Source organism: Perissodus microlepis, chromosome 15 (assembly GCF_051167445.1).
Source record: "Perissodus microlepis isolate ML-2025 ecotype Zambia chromosome 15, ASM5116744v1, whole genome shotgun sequence".
Taxonomy (NCBI): Eukaryota; Metazoa; Chordata; class Actinopteri; order Cichliformes; family Cichlidae; genus Perissodus; species Perissodus microlepis.
The window spans coordinates 5227415-5243396 of NC_140475.1; the positions used below are offsets into that span (position 1 = coordinate 5227415).

The 15982-nt window shown below is 39.5% G+C and overlaps 1 protein-coding gene across 4 annotated transcripts in view; it reads right to left on the bottom strand.

Annotated features, from left to right (window-relative positions):
- LOC146371479 (MAM domain-containing glycosylphosphatidylinositol anchor protein 2) overlaps positions 1–15982 on the bottom strand; it is a 194748-nt gene that overhangs the window by 108812 nt on the left and 69954 nt on the right. For all 4 annotated transcript variants that reach the window (XM_084953559.1, XM_084953558.1, XM_084953561.1 and 1 more), the window contains exon 3: positions 6322–6496. In XM_084953559.1, the coding sequence (XP_084809685.1) occupies positions 6322–6496 (175 nt within the window). The remainder of the gene's footprint in view (positions 1–6321; positions 6497–15982) is intronic.

The window sequence follows — 15982 nt, forward strand, 5'->3', positions numbered from 1 at the left end:
AGCCAGCACGTCCACAAAACAAACACCATCAGCTGCTGTTTGGTCTCTGAGCTCCTTCATGAACTCCATCGAGGAAAAGCAAACATCAAGCAGACACATTTCACCAAGTGAGCCCACCCTGCATGCTGCTGCAAAGTGTTGCACAGCTGAGGAGGCCTATGCCAAGACAAGTTAAGCCTTTGACATGTTTGTGAGTCAGGACCTCACTGGTGAAGAGTGTGTTCATGCATAAGTGTGTGCTTGAACCCAATAGGAAGCATAAATTTTTGTTTCCTCTCACACATGAGACCATGTCACACAAAGACATGGGTGCATACATTAGCGCTTCTCACATGTCGAAAATTATTCAAGCTCAGTATTAACTCCAAGTCCATGGCGACAAACACACACACACACAAACACACAGTGTCCTTATTAAAATTCGTTTGCTTCTGCACCAGCGCTGTGGAGTGAGGGCTGCATAAGTCCTTCCAAAGATAACACAGAGAAAGCAGGCTATTGTCTCTTTCTAATCCTTTTGAATGAATACCGGGAAAAGTGAAGCTGCAAGTGGACGTTTCAGTGCAATGACATCTACAGCCCAGTGTTTGCACAGAAAACAGGTGTTGTCTGACAACATCAAAATCATTTGCACAACATACTTAGGCAGTGCAAAATACTTCTTTCTTGTAAACTCTGGAATTCTTTTCCTTCTCTGTATTGCATTTTTATATGCTCAATTTATTCAACGCTTGTTTAAAATTGTTTAGAGCAATACATTTTGCCAGGGCAAGCATGGCTAGCAGTGCTTGCTCAGTGAAATTTAAAAACACATGTTGATTAAAACATAAAAATTTTAGCAATCTCTCTCCGTAAAGCTCTCCGTGCATTTTGTTGCATGTTTGCATCCTTTCTGTAAATTACTGCTATCTCATGGCCACATTTGGCTATTGTCTCTAGAAGCTGCCTTGGCCAAATTTAGCATGTTAGTAACAGAAACAGAGTGCAGCAAGACATAGAAGGCTGTCAGTTTATATAAAAGAATAAAAGACCAGCATCACAAAATCAGGAAATGGTATATTTCAGGAAAAGCTGACCTAGATGGAGGAGATCTAAAGACTAGTCATTTGTTTTACATTTGATCATTTGTTGGATTCATTTTAAATGACTGTGAGGTAAATCTGACAATGATTATTTTCTGATTTGCATATTAATAATTTTTAGAATTATATTACTTTTTATTCCAGATATAACCAATGTATCAACTGCTCCACAGTGATCAAAGTGAGACCAAAGTGATGCCTTCGGATAACCTGATTTAGCCAAGACTAGACTTAAATTATGCAAAAGGCATAAGCAAGCTGCAAATCTTCACATTGGAAGACATAGCATGTAGGCAAGGGAAAATATATTTTGTATTGTAAGCTTTCTGGCTTCTGTGCCCTGATTTCTATTGACCAATCACATTTGAATAGACTTTGGTAGCATGTAAATAAACACTGCAAAAGGATTGCAATTGCCTAAACCATACTGTCTAATGCTGAGATACATTTTTCTTTTCTTTTTGTAACACACATTTGTAAACAATTATTGCTGGGAAAACACTGAAATGTTGGCCTTGATATCGGTTATTAAACCAGAAAACCTAAACAAATGGGTCTCTAAAGACTTTTAGATTTCCCATTGGCACTTTGGAAAAAGGAGCATACATTTATTGACCAACTACCATGAAAAGGAATAGACCAGACTCTAAAAGTTCTTTCTCACAGTTTGTTTTTTGAGCAGTCTCTTCAATGAACATTTTCCTCAGCTTGCCTTCTGGCCAAATCTCGTTTAGATATATTGTGCTGGTGATGGTCAATGAACTCCCTGAGCCTGCAATAAGCTGCCCCTGAAGAACTCTTAAGCTCTCCTCGATCAGTCACTCAATGAAACATTAGATGCTGCAGCAAAATTAATGCAGCTGAAATTAAATGAGAACACTGAAAAGACTCCCCTTCAGGAAAAAGAAGTGAGCATCTTAAGCTTAAAATCGATCAGTATAGGAGTTGGGCAAGGTTCTTTATTAACTTTGCAGAGGACCTTCCCCATAGACCCAACTGTGGACAAACACAACTGAGGTGTCAGCAGGTATAAAATGTGCTTAGATGGACTTCTGAGCCTTGTAAATACATTAGCTTTGAGCTGGGTATATAGCTAATATCAGCTCCTCCCAGCTGGAGAGGGCAGTTATTACCATTAATTATCCCTTCCTCATATTGTCCGCTGTTCACAGAAAACTCTAAAGAGAACTTTTGCGCTTCTCTGTCATTTTATTTTCATGTATCTGTTTCATGAATCTACATTTAATGTTTTTGTTTAAATCAAAATTTATTGAAAGAAAGCACAACAGGGTGAGGCTGCGTGAACAGAGGAGGGAAGCATGCTCACTGATCTAATAAAGATACACATATAATATAAGATTTCGAGTGCTTCTTTTGACAATTGAAAACAGGACCCTTGATTCCAACCAGCAGAAGCTAAATAAATAGTCTCAGAAGAAAAGAGTAAAAAGGAATCAGCTGCAGAAAGATCATTCAGGTTTTAAGCCTCTCATTGTAAACCATGCTGGGGCCCCGTGTCTCGTCATGAATACTATCTTTCCTTTACAACAGAAGCGATATAGTCCATTATTGCTGGAGTTATTTGTCAGATGTAAACAAACGAGCATGAAGACAGACATGTAAGATGCAGCTGAAACAGAAAGCAAATATAATTCATGGCTTTATTGTTGTGAGGTCCGGAGCCACAATATCTATTTTAACACTAATCAGAAATTGTAGCTGCAAACCACTAAAACCAGCCTGTACTGCAGAGGGCAACAAATTAAATTCACCCCCAGGGGACAGCTATAACGTGGCTCTGTAGAAATGATGTGCTTTTACTGGATGCGCAACATAACACATTTCTTGTGAAATACAAACATGCTGTGTTACAAGGCCAGATGCAAGGAGATTATAAGGACAGCAAACAAATGCCATGATCTAAAATATGCATGGAATATTCCATGTGAGAGAGTGTGTGTTGTATAAATTACCAAATTACTGTAACCATTGGACATTGTCTATATATTAAACTATGCATACTTATTCACAGTAGCCAACTTATTTTATTTACATCGCTATCATTCACCAATGACAATCATCAGTTTGCTTTCAACAGCAAGAGAACTAAGGCTGCAAAATACCGTATGATGAAGCTGGCTGAGAAGCCATGCCTTTCTATTATGCTAAGGTTGTGTCTCCAGTCTGTCTCGGGCTTCATTTCCACGTCTTATCCTGCACCTCTTTAGCGCAGCCAAGGTGAAATAGTGCAGAGGAGGAACACGGTTCTAACTGTCAGCAGCTGAGATGCATTCAGCCCCATCCTCCTGCACCACTAAGCCCTTCCACAAGCTTTCTAAACAAGTTTCAATTCCACAACTTTTGCCAGTGTCAGTCCAAATAAACAAGTACAAGAATGTAGCCCACATGCTGAAAGAGAATAAGACAGAGACATGAAAGAAGAGTGAAAAGGAGAGCCAGTTAACAATGTACTCTGTATTTATGTGGGGGACATGAGAAGAAAGCACAGAGGGGGAGAGAGAAAGAGAGGGTATATAAAGGGGAACTGGATCACAAGATGGTGCCTCATTTATTCATTGTTCAGTCATGCATACTTCGAAGAAATTATCCTTCTTTCATAAGTTGAAAAATGAGCAACATTTTTTGTGGATTTGGGGCCTCAGAGCATGCACGCTAGTATCCTTACCGATTAAATGGAGAGCATCAGTGAAACTGTTTTAGACACGCGGTATTACCATAAAAATGTATATTCATCATTAACATTGTTTTCTGAGGGTAACTGTTAATCAACAGAAAATTATGAGACACTATTTAATACCAATAGCACTGAGCAACATTTGGCTCCATTTGGGACATGAAAGACTGTCCTAGAGTGTATTCCTCAACTGGTTGTGAGTGTTTGATTGAGGTTGCTTGCTTGTTTCTGGCTGTCGATGTGAAACTGCCCCGTTCATGCAGACCTACAGACCAGTCAGTGACCACCTTGGGAAACACTGGTTACTAAGGAAAAGTGTGTATTCTGCAATTGGCTGGCAAGTTGGTTGCTGTAGGTTGACAGGAGTTGCTAGCATGGCTGCAAATAGGTATACAGTGCTGCACCACAAACCTCCTTGTGATTGCTTTGGTAGCTAGTAGGTTGCTGCTGTTGCCAGTAGTTTGCATGGAAGATATTGACTTGAGATGTCTGCGATCACCTGCAAACTGCTTGCCAAGTGGTAGCAAAACTGTTAAAAGTGTCCAGAAATGGAGAGGATTCGCCTTCAAAGTAAAAGCTGCATCGTTTGACTTGGCTGCGTTGGTTGTAGCAATAATGCACAACTCTTACTTTGAAGGCTATCATGCTCTCATTCTAGCATGTATTACACTTTTTCAACAATCACAACAGAATGGGGAGTAAACGGTGTGCATTTGTAGACAAGTTAGGATTTTCCTTATTGGGTGACTCTTGTTGCTACTGTGCTAGGGTTTTGTTTTGTTTTGTTTTGTTTTTTAGGGGATAAGAGGTTTTCTGCACTGTATGGAACAACAAACTGCAATGAAGGGCATTACGTGTCCTTGAGACTGAGTGCTTAGAAATGCCAATTAATTTGTACTTCCTCTACTTCACAATAAAAGTCAGTTCCACCGTTATAAACAAACTTGGACAGGATTATTTATCACAAATGATTTTCAAACTGTTTTACTAACCGAACTATGGCTGAACACTAAGAATGTTATTTGGCAAATGTATGCATTGTTAGCATCCCAACGTTTTACCAGTGCATGCCAGCCTGAGCTTTTCTAAAGTCATGAGGCAGACTACAAGAAGGCTACTCTGTAAAGCACAGCACAAAAAAGACATAATCAAGTAGCTATGAAGTAATTTTCAATGAAATGTTCCCTGCTAACGCAAGTTAAATCAAGCACTCGTATAATGTTGACACATAAAAAAAGAATTTTTACTGTAAATATACTGCCTCAAATCACTGGCATCAATGCAGGGAACTGCAGGAGTATAAATCCTAACTTGTGAAAAAGTGCCTGGAATTATTGTAGGTGTTGCTGGAAACTAATCAAGAGCATCATTACCTTTTTCTTTCCTCTGTGATTGAAAATGATATTTGGAAACAAATTAAGGACACTGGGGTCATTTATTTTCAAAGATACATATTTCCTTGCAGTCTGGCATAAAAAAAGGAGATCTTTCAAAGGCACTAAGCAAGTCATTTTAAATGTATCTCAGTAGAATTTCATGAAGCTCAAACAGTAAGACAAGCTCTTAATTATGGCATGACTACAGATTTCTTATTGAACATAAAGTCCAGATTTGGCTGTCTTTGCACAAATAAGTAGGCTGGAGGGTGTCTGATGGAGGGCAGTGACTGCTATTCCTCATCATGAAGTGAAATAGAATAATCACTGACAAATCAATAAAAACAATAAAGTTAAGTTTGTTACGTTTGCTTAATGAATGCTAATGAACCTTTCGCATTTGTCATGCAGCTGCTTTTAAAATAAAGAATCTGCATGTACAATGACTGACTTTACATCCAAGTAACATTCTCAGGAGAGGAAGAAGAAGTTCTGTTCTTATGCGCTACATCATAATAACTACTTTTTATTCACAACAGAAATATGGAACATTGCTATTTTTGGGCTATGCATCTTTGTATCGTTTCATCTGTTCACCAGCTGTCTGTGTTAACATTTTGGCTTATAAATTAATACTGCAACACCTGTTTCACTTTACATTCTAATTTCTTTGCAGGATAATAAACTGATTCAATTCTAAAGCATACATATATGCTGTTCCAGGCAAGCAAAAGGTTCTTTAGTTGTATGTTTTACTACACCACTACGAGACTGGCATTGCTGCAAAATCAGGACTGTGAACAGAAACATTTTCAGGGTCATGGCTGTCTGGAATCTTGCCAAAATAGAATTAGATGGAAGAATAAGGGTCTAGTGGTCAATCCTTAGCAAGGTAACACAGATACAGTTGCTGATAGTCACACCTCTGGGCAATTTACCATTTGCAGTCTGCCGCACTTGGACTTCTTTGAAACCAGGAAGAAAAACATAATAACAACCACACACAAAAACACACACACAGAAAGAGGCTAAACTCACAAGAAAAAATACAAAGTCCGTGAACAAAACAACCACAACCTTATTACTGTAAAGCAACAATGGGCAATTGTTTTTGGGCAATGTTGGAAAATGAAAATGGTCTGTGCTGACTCAAATTCATCACACTTACAGTAGACGTCCACCCTAATGGACTTGATGGCAGGAGAGCCAAGGCCGTTCTCAGCCTTGCAGTAGTAGCGGCCTCCCTGGGTCCTCTGGATCTTTGCGATATGCAACGTTTCGTTGAAGACGCTGGAGTCCTGGAAACGATCTGACACACTACCAGCTGTCTTTGTCCACCGTATCTGCAAAGAAGAAAAAGTGAAAATTACTACGCTTTTCAACGACTTGACAGAAGAGACACAGAACAGACTCAGTTAAGAAGCTAATATACAGTGTAAGTATAGAATAAATACCACAGCCAACATAAACAAAAAAGGGCAGGTAAAACAGAGAAAACGTTCATTTAAAGAAAAATTTTATTCTGATTGGAACAAAATTACTGTTTTTATTCCGTTTTCTTTTGATCACAATAAAGCTTTTGATCACAATAGAGGAACTCAACACTTCCTCCATTTTTTCCCTGTGAAGTGGCTACTGGAAAATAGAGCTACAATAAGGCTTTTGATGTGAAACATTCAGAGTGGCATTTCATTGCCAAAAGATTAACAGCAAAAGAAAAAAAAAACCATAAACTGGATGGGAAAGAAAAATCTGTTGAAATGATTCACTAAATCTGTTAAAGAATGCAGTGAATCGTTTTAGGAAGATGGCAAACAGCAACAACTATGATCAGGTTAAAGACTTCATAGCCTTGTTGTTGTGAGACTGCAAGAAAAAAAAACAGTAAACTGCAACAAGTGACTGTAGTCTGCATCATTTACAATGTGACATACTTTGACTTGTGCACAAATGAAACAAATAATACTGTGTTAAGAAGTGATATTTAGAGGTATCCATAAACAATTTTTGTCACTAATCCACAGAGCCAACCTATACATGTAGCTTTTCCCCAGTGTATATGTTTAGTGCTAAACCAAGCATAATCCCTCCACTGTCCGAATCCATGTTTTATGAATAGATAGATGAATAGAATAGATTTTAAGCGCCTTGAGGCGACCTTTGTTGTGATTTGGTGCTATATAAATAAAATTGAATTGAATTGAATATCGGAGCAATATTGATCTTCAAATCTAATCAATGTAGTCTGTGCAGTAGACATAATATATAATATTTAAAAACAAATTACCAAACAACATCTATAAAAATAAGTAAAATAGAAAATAGAAATGAAGGTCTGTCTGTATCATATGCTGGCCTTGCTCTCCCTGCAGATGATGTAAATCAAATTCTCCGGCAGCTATGATGACCTGCATGTTTGCCACTCTGTTTTTCACATGATCCTGCATTCATTTTATGTGGGAACATTCCTTCTCGAAGCAGCTGAAAGGTTCTTTTGTGAAGCGCACAGTGTTGATTTGGTACCTAAAATCTTCATCTAACTCACTTTCCTCTGTTCCACACAAGACTGACCTCAGCATGGCCTTCTCAGCATGAGTACCTTTCACGAACTGATGAGACCCAGTTAGCCCATGGCAATGAGGTGTAATGAAAGGTGAAATAGTGTTACTCTCCAACATGAGGTTGTAATTGACTCTCCATCATCTCCCTCTCCTGTCCTCATTAAAGCATACAGCATGAACAGGTACTGTGACAACTCTGGCCCGGGGGCCACACAACCAGAACCGTGAAGCATAAAGCGCCATTCAATCCCTCATCCTAAGTAAGCTACAGATGGACTGGCTTTGCCTGCAGAGCCTTACATATCTCTGTCTAGGCAGGGGAGGCTATGAATTAAAATCCAATATCTCCACACTGTATGGTGATAGCATCATCTTGGATACTGATAACATCCCATTTTGCAGCGATAGCATCAGATGGAACAGGGATATCATTGCATGCAGGGATAGGGATTGGGTGCTATCACAGAGATTGCTGCAGCGCTGCTCTAGCTGTAGGGTTTTAACCATGGCGACTCCATCCCAAGGTTACGACAGTATGAAGTTTGGTCATTTTCCAAACAGATACGAGAAAGGAAAGGGAAGGGTGGGTGGCCCAAAACCTGATAATGGTAACCTATTCCAGAGGCGTTTTTGGACCTTGGGGGTAGAGGATGACATGAAGCAAAAAATTGAAGCTTATCAGTTTCAGATTCTCTGTCTTGCTTGAGGTGTTACTTTTCAGAGAGGTAGAAATAAATTAGATACCTTTAAAATTCATATACAGAGAGCGTGTGTAAGTTACTAATTCTTTTCAACAACCTCTTCCCCCGAAAAGAAAAAAAGATTCTGCTGTCAGACTGTGCTTATACACCATCCCTTTACACAGAGGCCACACTACCATTAAAAATAAAAGCCTCTAAATTAGCACCCGGCATACAAAAGGCTCCACTTGGCCTGTTTAAAATGCATTGAGAGACACTGAGAGAAAGCACTTGATGAAAAAGCCCAAACTCAGCAGCTGATAGATGCAAAAGCCACACCGTCGGAAAATCTGGGGCCTTGTTCTAACAGTTAGGGACATCATGAGTTCAGCACAACAAGCGCTAAAGTTAAATAACTTATGAGCATAAATTAGATGGGAGCAGATTTTCTGAATACCGTGTCACTACAGTGCTCTGGATTCCCTCATGCAAATACAAAGCGAGCTGGCTTACGGCGACCTCAGCAGAATTCAATATTCACCCAGCTTATACCCCCAGTCATTTTCTTTGGCTTTTGTGTAAAGAGCTTTGCGTTTTCAGAAAATGCAGTATCAATAAATGCATTGTTAGAGTGACACTAAGAAGTGGGTATTCAAATAACTCTTTATATTTTCAAAAAAGGGAAATTGCAGCAGACCACATTATTGGTGAGCTTTCAACTCCTTCTGTACCCTCAGGCTATTTTCATTCCCACTCTTCTGACTTTTTTACCTCTGCCCACAAGGGGCGTCCTGAAGTATACCCGGTGAGAACAGTTTGACCCTCTTCACGCTACTCAGTGCAATGCAAATACTCTTGATCTGAGAGGCGCTGGCAGATTCGAGCAATATGATAATTGTTCCTCCCAGCCCACTGAAAGCCTAGCTGGTTTTTTTTCTGTTCTCTTCCAGGACTATGTCAAACAAAACTCGTAAAGTACCTACAAGTATACAGAAGGGAATGTGCCAAACTACCCGTGGTGTACCAGCTAGTAACAGTATTCTAGCAGAATATTATTCCTGTCTGTGCCTTCTGATTAAAAAAACTGCTTTATTTCACATTTTGTGAAAGCACCATGACAAAGCGAAGTCAAACACAATAATAACGCTTTTTTTGTTTTCCTTAAATCAGACAACCCTAGCAGGAATTACAGTATTTGCTTACATGGAAAGCAGAAGCTTGTATAGATTAATATCCAACTGAATATCCCAGCAGTGTCTGAGACCACACATGCTGAGATGTCACAGCACGAGCTAATTAAAATGCACCCAGTGTCTGTTGTTATGCAGTGATCATATGCTGGAGCACGCATCTTTGGTGAATCTGCCATATTGCCCGCTGTGACGTTTCCCTCTACCGAACTCGAGACTAGTTTCTAATTGCCAGTCGTCTTTTCTTTTAGGCAGTGACATTGGTCTGCGCTGCACAGTGGTGCAGACAAGTGTGGCTGAGCATGACAATCAAGTGATCAGAAAAAGCAGCAGGGGGTCCACAAATTGAGAGTGCACTTACACCACAGGTCTATATTAGAAAATACTGGCCTTCATAAAAATTGGATGATCATACTGTATGAAACGCATCGCAGTGACAGTTTTGATGTCAGAACCTGAATCAAAGAGGACAAGCACAAGACAGTGACATACACGAAAATGAAACTACATCTGCTTTTTGTTTGTTGAACTGCATAGTGTATGCTTGACTGGTGCTATTAAATTCACTTTTAAGACTATAGGTGGGTTGGATAGGGTGCAGATTAAGGGAAAGCTATCAGACAGATCCCCTTTTGATACTGCAGTTTGTATGGCAAACAGTGGAAAAATAGAAGGTTACATCATGCTCAAAAAAAGCACCATCTGCTAAAGACACTGGCACTGTAGGCTGTCATGGGAGCATCCAAAACAGATCACATACTCCAAGTGGTCTGTATAAAGCGAAATATCCTAGGGCCTGAGGTCAGCTTATTTGTACTTGCTGACCCGTGGTGCTGTGAGTTGAATCTGGCTGGCCAATAATTGAAACACACACAAAAAAAGGTGTTTGCGATGTGGTTTTGCTGGCTATTGGAGCTTGGTACTCAAACAAAGTACTGTGGACATAATGGATGGAGGCCAGGGCAGAGGAGATGGGGGCAGATGGCTTCATCATCAGGGACTCTTTGATGTCTGTTCATAGCATCAAAGACAATGAATAGATCTGGAGAACAGTGACCATGAAAGTATGAACAGGAAAAGCTGTTTATATTTATGTGGTGGTCTGACAGAGTCAAAAACACCCAAACAGTCAAAGAAAGACAAATAATATGATTAAGGAAGCAAATAAGACTTACGAAACACTGTTTTTTAAAAAGGAATGAACAAATCGATTTTTCTTTCCAGCTTTGAGTCATCTATCAATGTGCAATTCTCTAAAAAAAGAATTTGTAAAATGTAAGAAAATATTAAAAAATATATACAGTTTTGTAGAAACCCAGAGGACATTTTTTACATTAGATTTACATATAAATATGTTTTACATTTTTCAAAACACTGAACAACTTCAAATCTTTGCAATTAAAAGCTTTAGCCAGGTGTTTGTTAATATCGCTTAATAAATTACTTCTTGCCAAACTAAAACCAATTAAGTTCTTTTCCTTGAGCAAATGATTAATGGACTGCTGCAATACACAGAGATGTTAGTCCTGTAGCAGGAAAGGCACTGCATCAATGAGGATTTTCTCAAGCCATTTGATATTTGTCATCCTTTTTTATAAATTTGGTAAAGATGCAAAAATATAAATTTCAGGACTTCTAGACTCACCAGATTTCATGATTCTTATCTTTTTTAATTGACTATAAATTATTAACTTGAAGATGTCAAATTGTGTGCACTCTTTGAATTACAGTTTTAGTAAAATATTTAGTTAAACAGCCAATTCAATTTAAATGTATTTATTTAGAGTCAAATAACAACAACAACAGATCCTAAAATACTATAGAGAAAACCCCAACAATCAACAACCTCTTATGTGCCCCTTGGCGACAGTGGGAAGGAAAAACTCCCTTTTAACAAGCAGAAACCTCTGGCAGAACCAGGCTCAGGGAGGAGCAGCCATCTGCTGTGATCGGCTGTGGGTGAGGGGAAGGAAACGGGACAAAAGACACGCTGTGGAGGACAGCCAAGCCACTTGTAACTAAAGACAAAAAAGTCAGCAACATCACTAAGGGGGCGAATTTTGCTGGCTGACCTTCATGATCACACCCTGAGATGTCTGTGACTGTACTGAGCGAGGGTTTCCCCTCATAGTCAAGAGGTTTATTAGATGGGGCATTATTTGGTGCAAAACAGGGCATTGCTTATTTGCAATTTCTGAATCATAAGCTGTTGAATATACCCGAACATAAGACGTTATTATGACCAAAGCATCAGATGTTGCTTATAACCAGTATATTAGACCGTTTCAAATAGTATTTGAAACAGTATGAGACAACGGAGCGTATTTTAGTGTTGAGAAATGTTTTATTCTTTTCCTCACAGAGCCAAGATCTGAAAATCCTTCTAGTGACATCTGTACTATACATCCCACAGAATTAAATTTAATTGGTCCCTGATCCCTCCAGATACAAATAGTCCCAGTCTTTCTGCATAGCCCAGGGTAACACCTTGAAAAATGCCTAACCCACAAGTCAGCAGTGAAAAAACACATATGGTGTGGAGTTGACTGACAGGAACATATATTTATTTGACAATTAAATGGAAAGGCAGAGAAGTCTTGGTGCTGCTACAAGTGTGTTTGTGTGTGTGCCTGTATTGGCTGGATGCAAGTATGACTTTATTATTAGAAAGCCCTTGTTTTTCTTTCTGAGGTGGGTAGGCGGATAGGCACAGGGCTGACAAGGAGAACGGCTACAAGGAGGATGCTGCCTGGTTGGACACAATCCAGAGACTCCCACCAGTGAGAAGGCCTATAGGGGCGTCTCTGTAATTTAAGAAGTGTGCATATTGATAGACATGTGAAGAATTAACGGTGGCAAAATCGCCAACCACGGACCCATTTACTCTGCAGTTGGTCCTTTGTGGCGCTATACTTGGCACAGCACCCCTCAGTGTATGCATTAACCCAGCACCAGTCAAAGTCAAAGAAAGAGACTGCAATCTGAACATTAACATTGAAAAAGGCAATTTTGTGATTTGCTATTGCAGAACTAATTGAGGATTTCACTATGCTAGAGATGTGCCATGAGTCTATGTGATATCATCATCCTTGATTCAAGCTGCTATATGGAAGGATTGCTTTGGTCACCCAAAGTTAGCATGGGAGAAACCAACTGGTCTGCAAAAATGCAAACTGGAAATGCTGAACATTTGCCTTGAAAGGAAAAGCTGCACCTCTTGAAATGTGTTTGCTGCAGCGGTAAGCCATCAGTTTTACTTTGAAGGAAACTGTTCTCCGTTTCCTGTTTTTGTGTCAGCGTTTTAAGTTTTGCTACCACTTGGTAGCTAGCAAGTTTCTGGTAGCAGCCAAAGCTGCAGTTTGGTGTAACATCCTCTCAGCAATCAATTTTACCTTTGACTTCTAGCTAGGGATGGGTACCGGTATCGTTCTGACATAAACGGTAGTAACCAGACCGAAAAGCAGCGCACATTTCGGTGCTTTATTTCGATACCCATCCCTACTTCTAGCAGCCTCTGACAACTGCTGGAAATATGCATTTGTCAGAGGCCTAAAGACATTGACCCGTTCCTGGGCCTGTGCAACTGAGATCTTGGTATAGATATAGAGGGCATATCTGACTTATCAGTGCTAACTTGCAAGTAAACTGTGCCTACCAATACTTTTTAAATAATGTTATATGAATTCTGAAGTCTGAGAAAAATGTGATTTTTGTCTTTCTTTCAGGCCTACCCTATATGATTTAGTAAAGTAAAACAAGTTATAGAAAAATGTCTTGCTATACTCTATGGTTATGATGTTTTGGTTAATATAAAGTACTGTAGGCAGTTGACAAGATTACAGAGTCTAGTCAAGAGATTATAGTAGCCAGGGAAACTAACTGTATTAATGCATAATTTCAATTTATTCACCTGTTATAAGCTACATATTTTATATATATTAATAATTTACTGTATGTATCATACCTAGGGATGGGTATCGTTTAGGTTTTATCCGATACCGGTGCCAAACCGGTACTTTTGAAACGGTGCCGGTGCTTAAACGGTACTCAAACCGGTGCTTAAAGAATGGAGAACACAAACTTTGTCCAAAAACCTCTCATGTTCAGCTGTTTTTTTGTAAAAAGATAACAATGTTAGCCTTTTCTGCAGCTATGGGGCATATATGGTATCACTCTTGGCTGGAAGCAGTGCTTAAACAATGGAAAAAACACAAACTTTATCCAAAAACCTCTCATGTTTAACTGTTTTCCACTTTTTCTTTGGTCATTTTAGCCTTTTTGGCCAGGGTGAAGGGAGTATCTGCCATCAAACAAGAAGACAGCCGCATGTAGCTATGATGATGTTTGCTAGTTCACCTTACATGCATCAATGTAATAACGTGGTTAGCCTACTCAACGTAAATTACACACGAACAACATTACGCTACTCACGCAGAGAAGAACGGCTGCTGCTGCCATCATCATCCGTCATCATTTCTGCTACACTGGCAGGGCTAGGGGCCAGGACTCTATTCTTCGGGTTTTTGGGGGATGTTGCTCCGGGTCCGATAACTGGCAACCCACCCGCAGTAGATGTGCACGGAGTGAGGTCTCGCAGCAAGCTATCAAATACGGCGCATTTCTCGGCTTTTAAAAAAAAACGCTATGCGTCGCCAGGTGTTTCATCGGATTTGAGGTGTTACCTCCTTTGACAGTATCACAGTATCAGCTTAAAGCACTTGTTGCAGGCTGCTGAGTTTGCATATTTTGCTGTGAAGTACAGCCATACATTTGACCGGTCCTCCTTGGGCATTTTTAATCTGTAGCTCTGCTCTAAAAGAACATACGTACCTGGACCCGCCTACTATCCTCGGAAACGTAAAATGATTGGCTAGAATCTAAAGTGTATCACAGCTCAGGAAAAAAAAAGCACCGAAATAAAGCACCGAAATGTGCGCTGCTTTTCGGTCTGGTTACTACCGTTTATGTCAGAACCGGTGCCATCATGGCACTGGATACCGGTACCCATCCCTAATCATACCTATCATCATGTTTCATAAAAAACAAGATCATTTATATGATATACAGTAAATCATGTGAGAGTTAAACGTGGAAATATGTATAGACGATATCTGCTAGTATCACAGAGAAGTACATACAAAAGACACAGAAAGCAAACTCACGCACACATAAAGAACTGTTCGCACTGGTTGTCTGTCTGAACTTGCACACTTGTAAAGTATCAAGACAGGACACAAAAAAAGAAGTACAACCTTTGCAAGTACTGATTATTTCCCCCTGCATTGGTCTTGAAAGATAGAGAAACTCAACTCAATTAAAATGTGGAACTTTGGGGCAAAGAAAGGCTCAGAACACGTTCTAAGGATTAATATTTAATTCTAACGAAAAGATGGGCTGTTACTGCCGTATTAACTTGCAAGTCTGTTTCCGATGAGGTCACATACACTTTGGTTTTTCTTGCAACATCACAAAACCAGCCTTAGGTCTACTGCCATTCCAGATAACCACCTCAGCCTCCTAAACCACTCAGAATGACTGTGCTCTGTCCCCAGTCCCATGCCACTACCAGAGGGGGGACAAAGCTGACACATCCCAAAGTCCAGAGAGACACAGCCGAGACCCACTGTGCCAGGGGATCTGCATGAGTCTCATAATGACTCTGTTTCAAAGGAGATCCTGCCTTTCCTGCCACAGCCCTGCATAGCTTTTGATCTCGCGCTACACTCCCACCCACTCCCTCGCTCTGCTCTGTTTTTCAAAAATTCTAATTAAGAGGAAAGACAGAGATGATGAGTACAAAGTTGTGACCCCCTCCCGGGGACGGAAAGAGACGAACAGTGTGCCTGAAACAGTCTTATTCAAGGAGCCTCACCTTTTCAGTTGAAACATAAAAAAACCATATGTGTTTTGGTTTTGCCGTCCAGAGTTTCTGGAAATTCTGTAAAATTTTTGTTATTGAGCAAATAAGATAAGATAAAAGATGACCTTTATTAGTCCCACAGGTGGGAAATTTGTTTCGTTACAGTAAAAGTGCAAAGTTATGTAGCAGAAATTAGAAAACACTGGAATACAATAAAATAAAATAAAATACTATATACAATAGAATAAAATAGAATAATATATACAATAGAATAAAATAAAATGCAAATGCTATATACAACTGAGTAAGAAAATACAAAAGTACAACTTTGTCAGAAAAAGAATTGCACATATAGCAGTCTTATTGCACATGTGTGGGTTTGATCAGCTGCAAAAGTCTTTGTTCAAATCAGAAGCAACATGTAATAAAAAGACAATAAAGGTTAGGGTGACCTACTGGGTTAATAAGAACAAAATGTCATGGTCAAGTAATTCATAGCAGACCTGTTTTATGTATCTATGTGGCTCATAATACCTCA